Source organism: Phaseolus vulgaris, chromosome 10 (genome assembly GCF_000499845.2).
Source record: "Phaseolus vulgaris cultivar G19833 chromosome 10, P. vulgaris v2.0, whole genome shotgun sequence".
NCBI lineage: Eukaryota > Viridiplantae > Streptophyta > Magnoliopsida > Fabales > Fabaceae > Phaseolus > Phaseolus vulgaris.
In genome coordinates, this window is record NC_023750.2 from 36,093,753 (window position 1) to 36,111,606 (window position 17,854).

Below are 17,854 nucleotides of genomic sequence, written 5' to 3' on the forward strand. Positions count from 1 at the left end.
GTCCAAGTCAAACCTATGTTAGGTTAGGACCAAGTTAATAAATGTTAGGTTAGGTTGGGACAAAGTCATTAGAAGGTTAGGTCGAGTTGAGTCAAAACTCAAGTTAAGATGGATCGAGTTGGACCCACACAATTTAGGTTGGATCGAGCTCAGGTCAAGTTTGGACTAAGTCAGGTTGAATTCAGATCAATATCGTTCGAGTTAAATCAAACCTGGATCAGTACAGTTTAAGTCAAATCAAACTCATGTTAAGTTAGATCCCGTCAAATCAAAATCAGGATGAATGAACAAGGAGCAACCTCAAGTCATACTTGATCGACTCAAACAAAACTCAAATCAAATAAAATCGAGTTAAATCTAACTCGACCAAACCCATTATAGTTTAGGTCTAACAAAATTAAACTCGGTTTAATGAAGTAAAACCTAAATCAAACTAATTTAAATATAAATATAAATTTAATATATTTAATCTGAATTTAATTCTTAGATTAAAATAATCCAAATCAAATTAATTAGTTAAATTGATTTAAATTATACATCCAATGTATTTTATTGAACTAGACTTGAAAAGTCCAACTATCACCACTATTAAAAAATCATTTTACTTCATTATTTTAACATGTTTGGAGTTTATTAAGGTAAGCAATAATTTTCTATAAACAAAATGTGATGATATATCACTTGCCACTTATCTACCAAATCTCTTTTGAAAGATGGTACCACGTCAATGAAAATCAAACGAGGGACCCACCAACCAAAGAAGAATAGGATTCTCAATAATACACATAACACATGCCCATTCCATTCATTAAATGCATAACACAAACAGATAAAACTGCATTCATTTTTCATCCATGCATACGTGGCCACTTTTTACCTGTATTACCTGTCGGCACTCACTTCCACCGCACGATCAAACCGCGCCTTCGATCAACGCTTCCAACCCTCCTGCCTCCACAACCATTGCCTCACACGGATTCCACGCTTTCCCGTTTAACTTGAGAGAACGCATATTTAAAAAATTGTTTCAATTCAGCTAGTAATTTTAATTTCAAATAATGAATAAAAGAACTTAGATACGCTTATATTTCATAAAATATATAAAGAAAAAGAAGGTGGCTTAATAATGAAAACTATAGTCAAAGATATAATTTAATACAGTGGAAGTTTCACTTAGTAATTTAATTGTGTACGACCATAAACTAATATGATCGATGATGTTACATGTATGAAGAGTTTTGTGGCACTTTAAATTGAAAGGTACTTGGAGTTGAAGAGGCACACCCTTGTTTATCGGAACGTCGTTGCTACATACAAACGTTGTTGTTTTCAGATAAACACGTGACTATCTATTGTTCTGTTTCTCGCAACATCAACAAAACCAAACTCCCAACCTATGGCAGAGCTCCAAACCAAGGCTGAACCAGCTTCGGTTCCGGCTCCGGCGACGGTGGAACCCCAGTTGGCTGAGGCACTTGACTCTGCTAGCAAGAAAGCGACGGCGGCGGTGCCTGCTCCGGTAGCGGCGGAAACCAAAGCTCTTGCTGTTGTGGAGAAGGAGAAGGAGAGTGAGAGTGAGTTTTTGTTTTTTCGTTGATCAAAGTTTCAAACTTTTGCTTTCTCTGAATCATGGGTTGTAGTCAAAATCCAACTTTTACCACTACATGATGAGAAAAGAGATGCAAAGATGAAGGAACCTGAATAGTGTTTTTTGATTGTACGACATGATCTGTTACATGGTTTTGATTAGTACTGTTGCTTGAGTTTCTCTTTTTGTTTATATGCGTATAGTTTTTCTTTTCTTTTTCATTCACGTTCAAGTTTCTCTGCCGTACTGTTTGTTTTGTGCTTCGTTTTGGTGCTGATTAGTTTCCATGGGAATGATTGTCGGTTGTCATGAAATTTGCAGCTTTTCGTGATTGACTTGTCTGGTTTTGGTCAGTACTACTGTATGAATGTGGTGTTTGTGACTGTTTTTGATTTGTATCTGGTTTCTGAGAAAGCGTTGGGAAATGGGAAATGAAAGGAAATGGAATTAAAGAGTTATGGCTCTTGTTCTGTACTGATTCTTACTTACAAGGGCTACTAAGTTGGAAAATTGTTGCATTTTAGTATTGAAATGGTTCTCATCTGTGTTATGTTTTGTGATCTTGTTTCCTCTTTCATTCAAGATTTTTTGTATGGGATTAATTTGATTTTTTTGTATGGGGAGAGCATTTAGGAAAAATTCAAGGAAAAGTTTTCATTTTGTATGTAAATTATAAGAATAATTTTCCTCTCTTATTTGATTATTCTCTTCATGGCTCTCCCCATCAGTTATCTTCTTGATGATGAGTATGCTTTTTTCTTGTGTCTTCTTTTTAGGGTAACGTCACTTTCCTTTTGGTTTGCAAAGTTGGCTCCACCCATTTTTTATGCTTAGTTTAGAAGCATAATTGTTTATCTATCTTAGCTGTACTAGTTTATGCATCAAGCTAACTGAACTGTATTTACAGCATATTCTCTTCTATTTGTAATGATTTATACATTTCTAACTAGGATCCACTGCTATACTAAAGCAATTCTCTTTAAACAAAAAGCATGTTAATAATTTCTTGTTCTATACGTTAGTGCTCAATATCTTCAAATTATCATAAAACATTGTCCCCCAATGTTGGGAGGAAAGGTCTTTTTCCACTTTGCTAATGATGCTTTGATTAACAGGAAGAGTTATTCTAAATTTTCTTCTTTTCCAGCTGGCTTTCTTTAATTTAAAGGACATGATGAGAAAGTGTGCATCTTAATTAGAATCTGATGATAAATAACATTGATGCAATTTTACCTTTGAGATCATTGCCTTTCTTTACCATTTTTCTTTTGGTCTAACAGAGACCCCACCAGAACCTGTAAAAAAGAAGGCCACAGGTGGATCCCTTGATAGAGGTTAGTGTTAAGACTTCTCTCATTTCAGTTTACATTCTCTAGTTTATTTTATTTTTTATCTTGATTATGTAGTGATTAAGATCTAATATATGGTACTTTTTGATTTATAACTACTTGAATTAGTCAATTTGAGATGCACCATCTAGTTTCTAGACTCATTGCAAATGTACATGCATTGATTTCTAGCTGATACTTTGCTATAAATATAAATCCTCCTATGTAACATGAGTATATGCTGATACCAACTTATGTTAAGAAACATCTTTCAAAACATGCTTCCTAGAGAAGATTGTTGACTAATTAATTTTTCTTGGTAGCATATATCTTCATTAACAAATGACTGATGCAAAAATTCTATGGTGAACAGATATTGCTCTTGCAGAAATAGAGAAAGAGAAAAGGTTTTCTAATGTGAAGGCATGGGAAGAAAGTGAAAAATCCAAAGCAGAGAATAAGTGAGCCTTTATTTTAATTTCATCTTGCACTTTGCCAATATAAGCATAAAAGTAAAACCAAGCCACATTGCAAAAAGAAAAGAAAATTTGAGAACCTATAAAATAATTTCAGTGTTGGGACGGTTGGCATGACACAATAATCCTCCAAGTCCAAACCCTTCATAAGTTCATATGATTCAAGATTAATGATGAGGCTTACCAAAAGAAAAAACATTTAAGATGATTGTGAGCTGCAAGCCAATATCTCATAGGAGGAATATTTCTACAACTTTGAAGTGTTATTTTAGAATCTTTATGTTCAGTTTTTCCTGAACTAATAGAAATTTTTGTGATATGCTAACAGAGCCCAAAAGCATCTCTCTGCTGTTGCTGCTTGGGAAAACAGCAAGAAAGCAGCTCTTGAAGCTCAGCTGAGAAAAATTGAGGTAATACTTGTTGTTCAGCTATTGGTTAACACAATGACTTTGTTTTTTCTACTATTCATGATATCATGATGCATCTTACACTGCACACAGAAGAGCATTTCCTTTTTTAAATCTGTAATTTTAAACAACATAATCAAGATAAAAAAGGAGAACATAATGTAAGAATTTATGCTGTCCTGTGTAACATAGAATAATATAAATGAATACATCACTTCTTGCTGGGTCATTCAAGAGGGATTCATAGAAGAGATTTGATGCCAATGAGTCATGAGTTAAATCATACAAGACTGTAACATCAGCTCCAACTCCAAATGTTAAGACATAGAGTTTTGGAATCTGACTGTAACATCAGCTCCAACTCAAAATGTTAAGACATAGAGTTTTGGAATCTTCTTTCTTATTATATTGTTTAACGTTTTCATTTCTATTCAATATAAAACTCACTCAAACTTGGATTTTTAACACTTCTGATGACAAAAAACCATATCTTTTTATCCAACAAATTCTCTTTTCTTCGCCCTTGTCACATTCTGATGAGACATGCAGAACCTTTATCCAATTACTCTCTTGCTTTTGTCAAAATGGTATAAATACCTAAAGAATCAAGCTTTTCTTAATGAAATGAGCAACTACAGTCTGGAACGTGCAAAAGTTAATACTTCTTTTGTAGATAGAATTTGGCCATATCCATCTCATAGGTGTCCTATCTCTTTCAAACCATAAGAATACAAAGTGACTCAAAAAACTCCAAATTTGACAGCACAAGTTAAACATGGCTTCTCCTCGGAGGGGACCCCTGTGCTTCCTTCCATTCAAATGATCAAACTCAAAAGGAGAAACATTTTTCAACACAAATTTTTTGAGTTTCATTTTTAGACAAGGTCTGTGTAAATATTTTTATATTATTAATTAATTAACATTTACTCTAAAAGAAATCACTTCAAAAGTCAATAATTTTACTATATCAGATAAATTATGATGGGGTAGCCTAAAATTTTTCAAGGTGATAAATTCTAAGAAGTGTAATTCTTATAAATGACCAAAATCGGTTTGATTGGTCAAACATATTTTTCAAAATATTTGAATGAACTTTCTAGGAATTAAAAAGTCATATTTTTATCAGATAAATGATTCATTAAGGATTTTTTTTATAAAGCAGAACTTTTATTTTAATATAAGAAATACAGATTCTCATTTTTATGCATGCAAATTATTTTGTAAGAAACATGACTAATAACCAACTCTTATGAGAAAAAAACATTATTTTCTGAAAGTTTCTCTTTTGAAATCTTAATCAAACATGGTAAATCACTAGAAAAAAATTATTAAATATAAATTAATTTTAGAGATCAAGATAATTAATCACTATATTGATTAAATTAGAGATCATTTTATAAATTAAACAATTATTGGTATTTAAAATAGTTTCTATTATTAATATAAATTTATAAGTAGTTTTTTAAATTGATATCTAATTATTAGTTACCAAGATTTTACCTACTAATTACTTATGTTCTAAATTAGTCTCTATGACTAATTTAGAATCTAAAATATTAGTAGTTAAAACTTTGTAGCTAATTTAACTATCAATTTAGAAACCATTTTATAATATTAGATACCAATAAATTTTTAGGCTTTAAATTAATATCTAATTAAGTTAATACAATGACTAATTATTTTTTATTTCTAATTTAATTACTATTTAATGATTTTTTTTAGTGAATGAAGTAGAGTGGGATAAACATAGAAGCACTTAAGAGTATTATTACATTAAACTTTTTAACAGTCTTATTATGTCTAAGCAGGAACAACTAGAGAAAAAGAAAGCAGAATATGGTGAAAAAATGAAAAACAAGATAGCCTTAGTTCACAAGCAAGCAGAGGAGAAGAGAGCAACGGTTGAAGCCAAGCGTGGGGAAGAAATTCTGAATGCTGAGGAATCAGCTGCAAAATACCGTGCAACTGGAACCACTCCAAAGAAGGCCTTCGGATGCTTTTAATTTTTCTTCTTTCTTTTTTGTGTTCTTGGGTCTGATCATGTCCTAGCAATTATTAAATTTTGTCTATAATTTTTCTTGCCTGCTTTCAAATGTTGTTTGTGTGTGAATGAAGTTTGTGTAAACTTTTCCTAAGATAAAGTGTTCCATGCTCTTTATTCATTTGTTCCCTTAAATGAATAACAATGAAGTCTTTAAATACTGTAAACTTTACACCATCAAATTTTAAACCTCCAATGATGAATCACAATGTTAACGAAAAAATTGTTGTCTATTTCAACAAGTATCTGAGAAATTTATAGAAACCATATTGAGCACAGAACTAGCTTACACAACATATCCATTAAACTCTAATCATGTCTGCAATGCCACTAATTACTAGTTCATCTTCTCATATACCAAATCAACAAAATAGAGAATAAAAACCTACATGTCAGCGTATGAACATGATACATGCACTTAAGGGTTGGTGTCTCATTCTAAGAAGCTCATGTCATTGTTTATAGGGAAGTCTAACAAGAGCTGCAATGAAGTGTCACATGAGTCTTCTTCTAGTTCACTAGAGCTTGATGAATCGGAGGCAATTTTCTTGCTACCACCCCACACCAAATCCTCTTTCACAATGCTTGCAGGGTTGGAAGCCAAATCTGTGGTGGTGGTAGCAGACAATGACCCTAGAGAAATAGGACTTTGACAGCCACCTTTGTTGTCTGATTTGTGCACATCACGAAAAGATTGTCCAACTTCTGAGTTCCACATTCGGAGGAAGTAGTCAGAGTCAGTTTTGTTGGAGTTGTTGAACAAATAGGGCTCCCTTGAGAGCCTGGCCTCTGCTTCAAGCCTTGCACTCTCCCACTGGGCCATGTGGCGGGTTGAGGTGGATGCTGCATGGGCCTTGCCATCAGGGTTGCATGAAGAGGACAGTGGCTGGTGGGTTTGAGGGTCAAGGCCCATGCAAATGAGACGTTTCTTCAAATGGGTGTTCCATAAGTTCTTGATTTCATTGTCTGTTCTTCCTGGTAGCTGAGAGGCTATAGCAGCCCACCTGTGAAAATTATACAAATGAAATTTGTATACAGGGTTTGTAAGAGTTCTGCTATCCATTAATATATGTAGAGTTATTAATTTCTTGGAAAACTTTTGACTTTAAAATTTAGTTTTATGGATTAATTTGTCTAATCAAATGTACATTTAAGTACTAATTTGATTGACTTCTTTGGTGTAACTAAAAATCATTTAGCCCTTAATTCTATCAAGACTACATGTTTCATTCATATCACAAGTTTTCTGGTTTCAAACAAGCTTAATAATTACAAAAGAATTTATCATTTTATTTCAGTCTAAACATAGCAGCATGAAATTTGGATATTTTTTAGAACTGTTTGGTACAAGAGAAAGACACAAAGATTCAGTAACATCCATTTGTCACCTAAACCTTGCGTCTTTCATTCCTCATTTCACAGTGCAAAGAGAGCAACATGGCACTTTATACACAACATGTCAAAAATTTTAATTCCAAAAATCTGTCATTGATTGAGATTTGGTCTGAATATACACTTCTTTAATGAAGTGAGTTTAACTTGAAAGCAAACATAGTTAAGAATGGAATTTTGTGTCTCTCTTAGTGAGCATTAAGTACCTATTTCCAAGGATACCATGAAGCTGTATGATTAGTTTTTCTTCCTCAAGAGTAAAGGAACCACGTTTAATATCTGGTCTGAGGTAGTTGGTCCATCTTAGCCGACAACTCTTACCACAACGAAGAAGACCTGAAAAAGGGAGAGTTAAAAGGCTGTTATATGGCCAAATATTCCTTTTGACAATATTCTAATCAAATAAAAAACAAATTTCAATCAGAAGAAAAGCCTCCAAATGCATGAGTGAGGGCACTTGCCTACATAAGTGCAACAAGCCTTATCAAAATGAAGGCCAAGTTTTCGGTTAAGAACATAAAAAGAACAAGAGAAAATCAACAGAAAAGTATCAGGAAACCAAATGGCTATTAATGTATATTCTACAACTAATCAAACTTAACTTGAGTACATGCATATTTCAGTCATATTCAATGCTCAAGAAACATTTCTATTAGAATTTAGGGAAAAATCGTAGGTGAACAATCAAATTAGATTATACCTAGAGACATAAAAGAGGAAAGCAAGAAATTTGAATACTGTAAATAATATGACATGATAAAAGGAAAACATAAAGAAAACCAACAGATATCAATAAGACATTTGAAGTAATAAAGGGAAAAGTAAAACACTAAAATTTATAAATAAAGGGAAAACTTTTCCCTTCCCTTCAACCAACTGTTCAAACAACAAGTTAGTGGGTAGATAAAAAAACCATTAGAGAGATCCAAAAACACCTATTACAGCAGATTTCAGAGATAAACGACTATAACTAAAGCTCTGCATATTTACCAGCAAATTTTACAAAAGAAGCTAAATTAATGTAAGAAACACATGCTTCATATGAATAGAAAAGTAGCATTTTTCAAAGTGCAACAAAATGAGTGTTTGAAAGAGAGAAAGGTGATTGTTGAAGTAGAGTTTGAAAAGAACAGCAGCAAAAGGGTATGAAAAAAGGGTATGAAAACCTGCTAACTTGGGGAGAGAACGCCAACTTCCATGGCCACCATTCATGTTGATATAATTGACAAGAATCTCATCCTCTTCAGCAGTCCAAGGACCCTTCTTCAAACCCATCTTGTCACAACAGGGTTTCCTTCCCATCCTTACCACAACACACCAACAAAGTGAAAATCATCATAATAAAAACCAATACTCATAATAAACCAAAGATAAAAACAACAGCATATCTTTTTCTTTTTAATTTCACACACACACACAAAAACACCTTCAAATGAGTGAGTGAGATCCCTGTACTACATACACTTTAAGCCTGGAAGTGGCTATGACATAAATTAGGAAGGATTTAAAGTATAAAGAAAATGTGTATGATCATTATGGCTATTTGAGGAGACAGTATTTATTGATTGGGCTTGCAAGGACTATAGGCGACTTTCAAGCTGGCTTTATGCAATAAATGTGTTCAGTAATTCAGAACTTGAATCATAGTCTGCTCATATTCATATATATATATATATATATATATATATATATATATATATAGATATTTATTGCAGATACATTGTGCTTTTGTTTTCTTGCTTTTTCAAATAAAATTTGAGTTTTATGATGAAGACTTGTGATTTAAAGAAGAATATTTTATTGAAAGTGATCAATCAGATGAGTGAATGAATAACATATTTAATAAGAAAATGTTTCCCTTTTGTTTTCTTTTATTATTATAACCGATAAAGATGCAAGAGCATCTTTTGCATCTTTATCTCTCTTGCTACAAAGGTAACTGTTACAGAAATAGTTTTTAGTTGGTTTGAGTTTTGATTAATTAATTTTAAGGAAGTGTACTTGCATAAGTATACCAATAATTGGTGCCTAAGTAAGAGGATTCACCTAAAGAACCTGCAATGCTTTTATACAAATGCTCTTCTAGTTTGTTTGGATGCTGAAAAATCTTAACATTGTAAAATCAAATATAACAAAAATGTTTCTTTTACATTCTTTCATAAAATTGTATTCAGTTAGAAACCACTTTAATAATATAATAATATATATTAAAATTTTAAATTAAAAAATATAACAAATATTGTTCAAATATTATTATTAGGGATGTCAAGTATTTTTTATTTGGTGAGTGTTAAAGTATCATCACCCCAATATAATAGAGGAGAAAATGTAGATTTATTGTATTTTTCCTCTTTTATCTTAATTGTTTTTACTTTTTAAAATAATATAAAATTTATTCTCCTTCACTTGTTTTTTAAAGAGAAAAAAATCCAATATTATCCTGAAAAAAAATAATAAAAGAATTGATTGTGTATTAATTATCTTTTTATCAAATGAATATTTTGTACCAACACTACAAGAAAATCATGAAATAGAAACCAATTTTAGAGACAAAAAATAATTAGTTGCTATAATGACTAAATTAGAGACTATTTTAGAGACTAAATAAATTTTGGTTTCTAAATTAGTTTCTATTATTGTTAAATAGTTTCTAAATTGGTATTTAATTAGCTACCAAGGTTTTAACTACCTAGCATTTATAGCTAATTAGATATCAGTTTATAAACCATTTACCAATAATAGAAACTAATTTAGAAACCATTTTTTTTTAAATTGTCTCTAATTTAGTCACTATAACAACTAATTATTTTTTGTCTCTAAAATTGGTTTCTATTTCATTATTTTCTTGTAGTGAAAAGTAGTTATTTTATACATCCACTTATATACCTATTAAGGGTGTTGATACCTTCCCACCTAAATACATCCATTTAATAATTCAATAAATTAATATTTTAATTATATTTAATTTATTTTTAAATGAAAAATATTATTATACTATTTTTTGGATTGTCAAATGGAAGTCTTTTATGTTGAGAGTGTCAAAGATTTTTTTTTCCACATATATATATATATATATAAAGTTAATTAAATGTTGCTATGTATAAAATGGAATAAAATAAGATGTTGATAAATAATTATGTTTTAGAAATGATGATAAAATGATAGTGATAGGTAAAATAGGAAAAATAAGAGGTGCAGGATAAAGGAGGAAAAGGTTGTGTGTTGTTGATGAGAGGTTTTTGGTTTTGCACATAAATGGAATGACAGAGAAAATGGGAAGGAAGCAGTGAAGACGATGGTGAGTGCATTATTAGTTGGAGAATGAAGAAGAAAAAAATGGTATAAGATTGAGCAATGAACATGTACCATTCACATCTTCAGAGATTTTAAAGATACACTGACCAGAAAAGAAGCATCAATGAAGCTCCATTTAATGCCACCCAGTGTACGGATTCACCAACAATTTAACACTTTTTTTATACTATTTCATCTTATTCTACGCACCAAGAACCAATAAAATAAAATTCACAGACAAAACCCATTGCAATTTTTTTATAGTAATTAAATATTTCAAAAAATTATTATTTTCTTATTAAAAAGAGGGTGTTGCTTTAAAAAGGAAGAGATCACGTATTATTTTTTAGATTTCTTAAAGATGAGTTCTGAATAATAGGTGGAGTAGTGGTTCGTTTTTTTTTTTAAATATCCAGTTTTAGTTAGAAATATACATAATAATGGAGTACTGAATGAATGTATTATTATTTTTATATTATTTCTATTCATATGCTTTTTTTAGCTTATGACAATACAGTTAAATAATAAAAAAGTGTAAATAAATATTTTCAATCCTTACCTAAAATATATTTTTTTTATTCAATTCATTCTTCGCTTATGAAAAAAAAAGTAAGACGTATGAAAAAAAAAGAAAAATAAATTTCCCATTTCTAATAAAGACTCTCCAGTTTAATAATTTAAAATAAAAAGTAGTTAATATAAATTTAGTGTCTTAATCTCTTGGGTTAAGCTAAGAAAAGATACTATATATAGTAGCCCTTAAAATTAGTGTTCCATCCGAAAGCCAATAACCAAAGTATAGTTGCGTCATGCAATTGGCACAACATTCCCTGAATAAGGTGCAGTGAGTTATTAATTGCTAATATCTCCGATTTCATTCGCGGTGGCTATGAGTTGTTAACACAATGACGAAATGGATTTTCGTCTCCATCATCATATTGGTTGCTTTTGTTGCAAGCTCTTTCATCCTCGAAATTGATCTGGTAACTCTTTCTTTCTTATTCATCTTTCTTCAACATTTTCAATTCGATCCCTTTCTCGATAACCTACATATATATCATTTTTATTTATTAAGAAGTGAACTTTCTAACTGACCTGGGATCTCTAACATGGGATCTCCAACATTATTCTTTGGTGTGTAAGAATTCGAGTCAGTTTTGTCTGAAATTCATCGTGCAGCTACCCTCTTCAAATGTCAATTTATGATTAACACTTTTCCAGCCATGTTTAAACCAGAAGGAGAAATGTAATGTGCGATGAATATATGGGAGGTTTAATACATATATTAATGGCGTTTGCCCAGTGGCTTAAGAAAGAAAAACTCCTTTTGTGATTCTAATTTTCAATGAACGTATTATGATAAAGTAATAATTAAGTAATGTTACGTTCTTAGCAATATTTGGACGCAGATAATTTATTTTTTTAAATGCTATTTTTGTTCTTAATTAAGATTAAATATATTTTTTATTCCTATACTTTCTATACTTTTATGTCATGTTGATTCATCATTAACTTTGAAGGTTATAAAGTTATATATAAATATAAATATAAATGTAACAGAGTAGGTATTAAACATGCCATACTCGTTAAAGTTCAAGTAACGTTATTGTAAAAATTGTGATATAAAATATATAAATACTACTAAAATATTTTCATATTTGGTGATATTTTTCAAAAAAAATTACAAGAAATAGTTTTTTTTACGGATTTCATATGGATTTTAAAAATTCCATTAAATAATTTTTAAAAATAATTTTACAAAATATAATCAGTTCTAGAAATCAATGGTGACTACATTATATTTCATTCATTTCTACTATAAACATAACATTTTAAGAAAATAATAATTCAACAATCTTATAAAAATAACACAACTATCTGACGATTATAGTGTAATAATATAATGATATTAAATGAGGTTGTTATATAATGTTTAAATAAAATTGTGCATATATCAAAACAACCATTCTTTTTCTCTTACTTTGCAAAAACTGCAAAGTTCATAGGAAAGATAAGATGTGTATTGGTAGGAGAAAGATATAACACTTAATATAAATATTAAAACTTATATATATATATAATTAATAAAAATTAAAATAAATAAATAGAGGTATTTAAAGTATATCTTAATCCTTATAAACACCTCACATAATCCCCAAAATACTAATGGACAAAGCCAAAAAAATCCAACGAATAAAATATAACCATTCACAATGTATGATCTTCTCTTCCTTTGATTTTATATATAGTCCTTCACTATAAGATCATCAAAAATTATATCCTTAAAGTTCAAAACACTAAACTGAGCTAATAAAAAACATCAAAAACTACAAGACCTATAATCGTTTCACGTCCAACTTTAACTCGTTGGCACCAAAGTAAACAAATATACTTATGAAAATGTGTTTTTATGTCAGCTTGTAACATAACCTTTTGACCAGATTCCTTATGTGACATACTCCTCTCTTTGTTACAATACACATTTATATATTAAAACTTTTATATATAATTGTTTTACTTTTTGTTTTTTAGTCCAGAATAGGAGGAAGCACTTCTCTTCTTAGGAGAATTGTTATATTCAATAGACAACAACCTCAATTCCCCCTTAGTTGCTCAGATGGGAACTCAACAAAGATGTGTTCATCATATTATCCAACACACATTAAATTTGAAGATGATTTCTCAACTACGTCATGTCCAGAATACTTTAGATGGATTCATGAAGACTTAAAACCATGGGAGAAGACAGGAATCACAAGGGAAATGGTTGAAAGAGGCAAAAACATTTCACATATTAGGCTTGTAATTGTAAGTGGAAAAGCTTATATAGAAAAGCAAGGCAAAGTATTTCAAACAAGAGATTTGTTCACCATATGGGGAATCTTGCAACTCTTAAGGTTGTATCCTGGAAAAATACCAGATTTGGAGATCATGTTTCAATGTGGAGACAAGACTGTGGTAAACAAAAAGAATTTTGAAGAACCACAAATTTCACCTCCACCTGTGCTCCATTATTGTGGAGATGAAAAATCATATGATATTGTCTTTCCTGATTGGACCTTCTGGGGTTGGTAAAGTTTCTACTACCTTTAGAGTGATACACTTACTAATATTTGTCTTACATCCATTAATCTTGTTTAAGAATACCAAAATCTTAGTGGTAACCATTTTCATTTCCAACTTCTCATAATTGTTTTTTATTTCCTTTATTAGGTTTTGTCATGCACTAACATATATAAGAAAATCATTAAATAAAAATTAATTTTAAATACAAAAAATAATTATTTATTATATTGATTAAACTAGATATTATTTTAGAGATTAAGAAAATTATTGATATTATTAATAAATAGTTTCTAAATTGATATCTAATTAGTTACCAAAATTTTAGCTAACAGCTTTGGAATCTAAAGTAGTTGGTAGTTAAAACATTGGTAGCTAATTATATATCAATTTAGAAACCAATTTATAATTTTATTTATAATAGAACTACTTTAGATGTCAATAATCTTTGTAGTGTCTAAAATAAGATATAATTTAGTCAATATAGTTATTAATTATTTTTTTTATCTTTAAAATTATTTTTTTAATGATTTTCTTGTCGTGTTAATTATTTTTTCTCCGAATAACACAAAAGTAAAGGAGAAAATGTCATAGTTTAATTATTTTCCTTACTAGGGCTGAGCTTAACATAAGACCATGGGAAGCAACACTACGTAATATACAAGAAGGCAACAAAAAAGTGAAATGGAAGGATAGGATACCCTATGCTTTTTGGAAGGGTAACCCAAAAGTGTCCTATGTCAGGGGAGAACTAGGAAAGTGCAATGCCACAGAAAAACATGATTGGAATGCAAGAATATATGACATAGTAAATAATTTGAACCCTAACATTTTTTGTAAATTATGTGAATGCATTGATTATTTTAACATGAAACATATATATTCTTTTTCTTTTCAGCAATGGTCGCATGAGAAAGCAAGTAATTTCGAGAACTCAAAACTAGAAAATCAATGTACCTTTAGGTAATGTTTTCACACACTTTATAATTATTAGAGTCAATTTTAGTTTGCCTTTTGAATTTGTTACGTATAATCTTCTCATAATTTTCTTTTGTAAATTTTAAACTTTGTTCATGTTGTGTTTTTCATTATTTAGATATAAGATCTACACAGAAGGGGCTACATGGTCTGTGAGTGAAAAGTACATAATAGCATGTGACTCAATGACCATGTTCATAGAGCCTAGATATTATGACTTCTTTACAAGAAACATGTTACCTTTACAACACTATTGGCCAATCAGCATCAGAGACATGTGTGAAGAGATTAAGTATGCAGTGGATTGGGGAAATGCTCACCTTGACATTGTAATCACTTTCTTCCTTAATTTGTTTTTAAATTATTTCTATATATGTTTTAAAAAAAAAAGAGTGTTGATATGTTGACAACCCTGCACCAGAATACAACTAGAGATAAAAATATTTTTTTTTATTGAAATTGAGCAATTTTGGAATTGCATTGTGCCACATCATAATTGTAAATTGGTGTCTTTCACTGTGTGCAATTGCCAAAGTAACATGCGGTTGTAAAAGTACATTTTCCTTAAGCAAATTACGTTAAGTTAACTCTATGCTAATTTGATAATGAAATGAGTGTTGATATGTTAACAACCATGCACCATATTACAATTAGAAAAGAGAAACAACATTTTCGTGAAATGGAGAATTTTAAAATTATATTTACCAAATAACAATTGTAAACTGGTGTCTTTAATTTGTAGTTGTCAAAATAATATTTTTCTAGTGAAATATACACTCATTTCCTAGCTATACATATGACTTAGCTACATAGGATAAAACCATTATTGACTCATTTATGCATGGAATTGAATCTATTGCATATATAAAAGCATTTTGACCATTAACACTTACAGTATGTTTTATTTTATACAAAAACTGACAATTTTAATTAATTGCAGGCAGAAGCGATCGGGCAAGGAGGAACTAAGTACATTGTAGATAATTTAAAGATGAAGTTTGTGTATGATTATATGTTTCATCTATTAAATGAGTATGCAAAGCTCATGAAATTCAAACCAACTATACCTACAGGAGCTGTTGAAACTTGCTCTGAAAGTATGGTTTGTTCTCTGCGTGGTCTAAAGAAACGTCTTTTGGCTGAGTCCATGGTGACTTCACCAAGTGAGACACCTCCATGTACAATACCTCCTCCTTATACACCACAAGCTTTGACAGAGTTTCTACAAAAGAAGAAAAATATATTGAAACAAGTGAAGACAAGGACAATAAATATACAAGAATAAAGGTTAATGGTGATTGTGTTGTACTCTATATGTAGATGTAGATGTTACAAACATGCAACACTCTTAATGCATGTCACATTATCAATTAGTTGTAGTGTAAATTCAACCTATCAAAATGTAATTGAATATTCTTCATTAAAAAACCATTTTTTGTAATTTTATATTAAGGGTTTAGTTATACTCTCTTAGAAATTAAATATAAGAAAAAAAATCATACCGATTCAAAGTATAAGTAAATATTAACTATAACTTTGTCCATTTAATGATATAATTATAAAAATATTCTTCATTAGCCAAAATTATATTTTAGTTATTATCTTTAGTTATTGATAATGTAAGATAATTTAGAATTTTTTTAAAGTAAAACCATTATTTTGCTTTCTAAAGGTGTTAGGACGAACCATTACCAATACTACAAGAAAATAACAAAATAGAGTCTATAAAAAACATACACAAAAAAGTGAAAGTCCAAGTTTATGTGTGAGCAATACGTTGACTATTCAACGAATGATAAAAGTGTGAAAGCTACTGCGTTTAGCGCGTCAGAGTGGAAACTGGTGCACATAGCGTTGATCTAGCCCACTAACCAGACATTAAATATTATAATATTTTATTTATGCATGGACTTCAGTGTGGACTTGACCCATGTAAATAGCAGAAAAAAAATTGATAGTGTCAATCTGGACAACGCATGGAAACATGTGTGGGTTTGACAAACACAAACAAAAAATAAAATAAAAATATAGTGGACTAGGCCCATACATAATTCCACAAAAAAAATACTAAAAAAATTAAAGTGGACTTGATCCACACATAAGCCGATACTTAAAAAAAATGAAATAAACTAATTTGTCAATGGACACCTAAATTTATCAAAAACATTTCGAACATCCAAATCTCAATTTCAACCCATTAAATTTCAATTTCAATGAATTCAATCCTCCATCAAAATTTAATTGAATTTAAAATTTTAATTATAATACAAAAAATTCAACAAATAATCGCATTTAAACTAGCCATATAGTAGACAATTTCCAATAACAACACTACACATAATAGAAGTTCGAACGTGAAAGAAACTCAAACTTAAATGGGAGATTATTAAGACTTCAAGTGTGGATTTATATTCCAATTAAGTAGAAATAAATAAATAAATAAATTATATATAAAAAATAAGACTCATTAAATTATAAGTATGTCTTGATATCTTATATGTAATGCTTATAACTTATTTGTACCAAATCTCTCTAACGTTTTCTCCCACCAAAATCTACAAAAACAATAATAATCTTTAATTCATATTATATCAATTACTAAAAATAATGTAAAATAAAATATAATAACAATTTCATAATTATTTTGATATATATTATATTAACTACCCGAATAATTTACATAGTATGACTCTTATTACATTAGTTAAATTGATGTAAGAAGAATGTATTCCATTGATATTTATTTGGTATTATGTATAAAATATCTGTGTGTTTTCTTATGATTGTTGACACATAATTAGTTTTTCAAATAATCAATTTAAATATATATAAAAGTTGTTTAAAGCTTAAGATGCACCTCCATATTGCCTTATCAATTATCAATTAAATAAAGTGTAACACGAAAACCTAGTATTTATTTTAGATGATGATAGATTGATACCACAAATAATAAAAAAATATACTTAATAATCTAATAAATTAATATTTTAATTATTTTTAACTTAAAATATTATTAGTGTCAAAGAAACATTATGTGAGAGCGTAAACATTAAACCATTGTCCATGTTATACTCTTTCAAAAAAATTCCCATCAACTTCCTTTTCAAGCAAAAAAAAATTGTGATCACTCATCTTAATGTGCCTGGGTTCACAAATTGTAACCATATGGTGGATCCTTCAAAAGATGTTAAAAAGGACACTTTTCAATAAAATTCTTAAGTGAATTTCTTAATTTAATAATTACTTGGTTTTCATAGGATAATATCTCTAATTTTTAATCATATAAT

At 29.7% G+C, this 17,854-nt stretch overlaps 3 protein-coding genes across 5 annotated transcripts; 2 read left to right on the top strand and 1 right to left on the bottom strand.

The window, feature by feature from the left end:
* Positions 1–803: 803 nt before the first annotated feature.
* On the top strand, positions 804–5,961 carry LOC137818204 (remorin-like). The gene is made up of 5 exons (XM_068621481.1): positions 804–1,574; positions 2,869–2,922; positions 3,290–3,377; positions 3,721–3,802; positions 5,608–5,961. The coding sequence occupies exons 1-5, from the start codon at positions 1,397–1,399 to the stop codon at positions 5,800–5,802; spliced, it is 597 nt and encodes a 198-aa protein (XP_068477582.1). The 5' UTR covers positions 804–1,396; the 3' UTR covers positions 5,803–5,961.
* Positions 5,962–6,051: 90 nt separating this feature from the next.
* Positions 6,052–8,886, bottom strand: LOC137818203 (transcription factor MYB17-like). Of its 3 annotated transcripts, none has more exons than XM_068621479.1 (4): positions 8,659–8,886; positions 8,399–8,535; positions 7,439–7,568; positions 6,052–6,844 (listed from the first exon to the last, which is right to left on the bottom strand). In XM_068621479.1, the coding sequence occupies exons 2-4, from the start codon at positions 8,532–8,534 to the stop codon at positions 6,274–6,276; spliced, it is 837 nt and encodes a 278-aa protein (XP_068477580.1). In that variant the 5' UTR covers position 8,535; positions 8,659–8,886; the 3' UTR covers positions 6,052–6,273. The 3 variants fall into 3 exon arrangements, with proteins under 3 accessions (XP_068477580.1, XP_068477581.1, XP_068477579.1); XM_068621480.1 differs by having other exon boundaries at positions 8,695–8,877; XM_068621478.1 differs by having other exon boundaries at positions 8,399–8,675.
* Positions 8,887–11,316: 2,430 nt separating this feature from the next.
* Positions 11,317–16,097, top strand: LOC137818972 (uncharacterized). The gene is made up of 6 exons (XM_068622643.1): positions 11,317–11,509; positions 13,059–13,597; positions 14,205–14,397; positions 14,488–14,552; positions 14,686–14,896; positions 15,508–16,097. The coding sequence occupies exons 1-6, from the start codon at positions 11,432–11,434 to the stop codon at positions 15,850–15,852; spliced, it is 1,431 nt and encodes a 476-aa protein (XP_068478744.1). The 5' UTR covers positions 11,317–11,431; the 3' UTR covers positions 15,853–16,097.
* Positions 16,098–17,854: the final 1,757 nt, after the last annotated feature.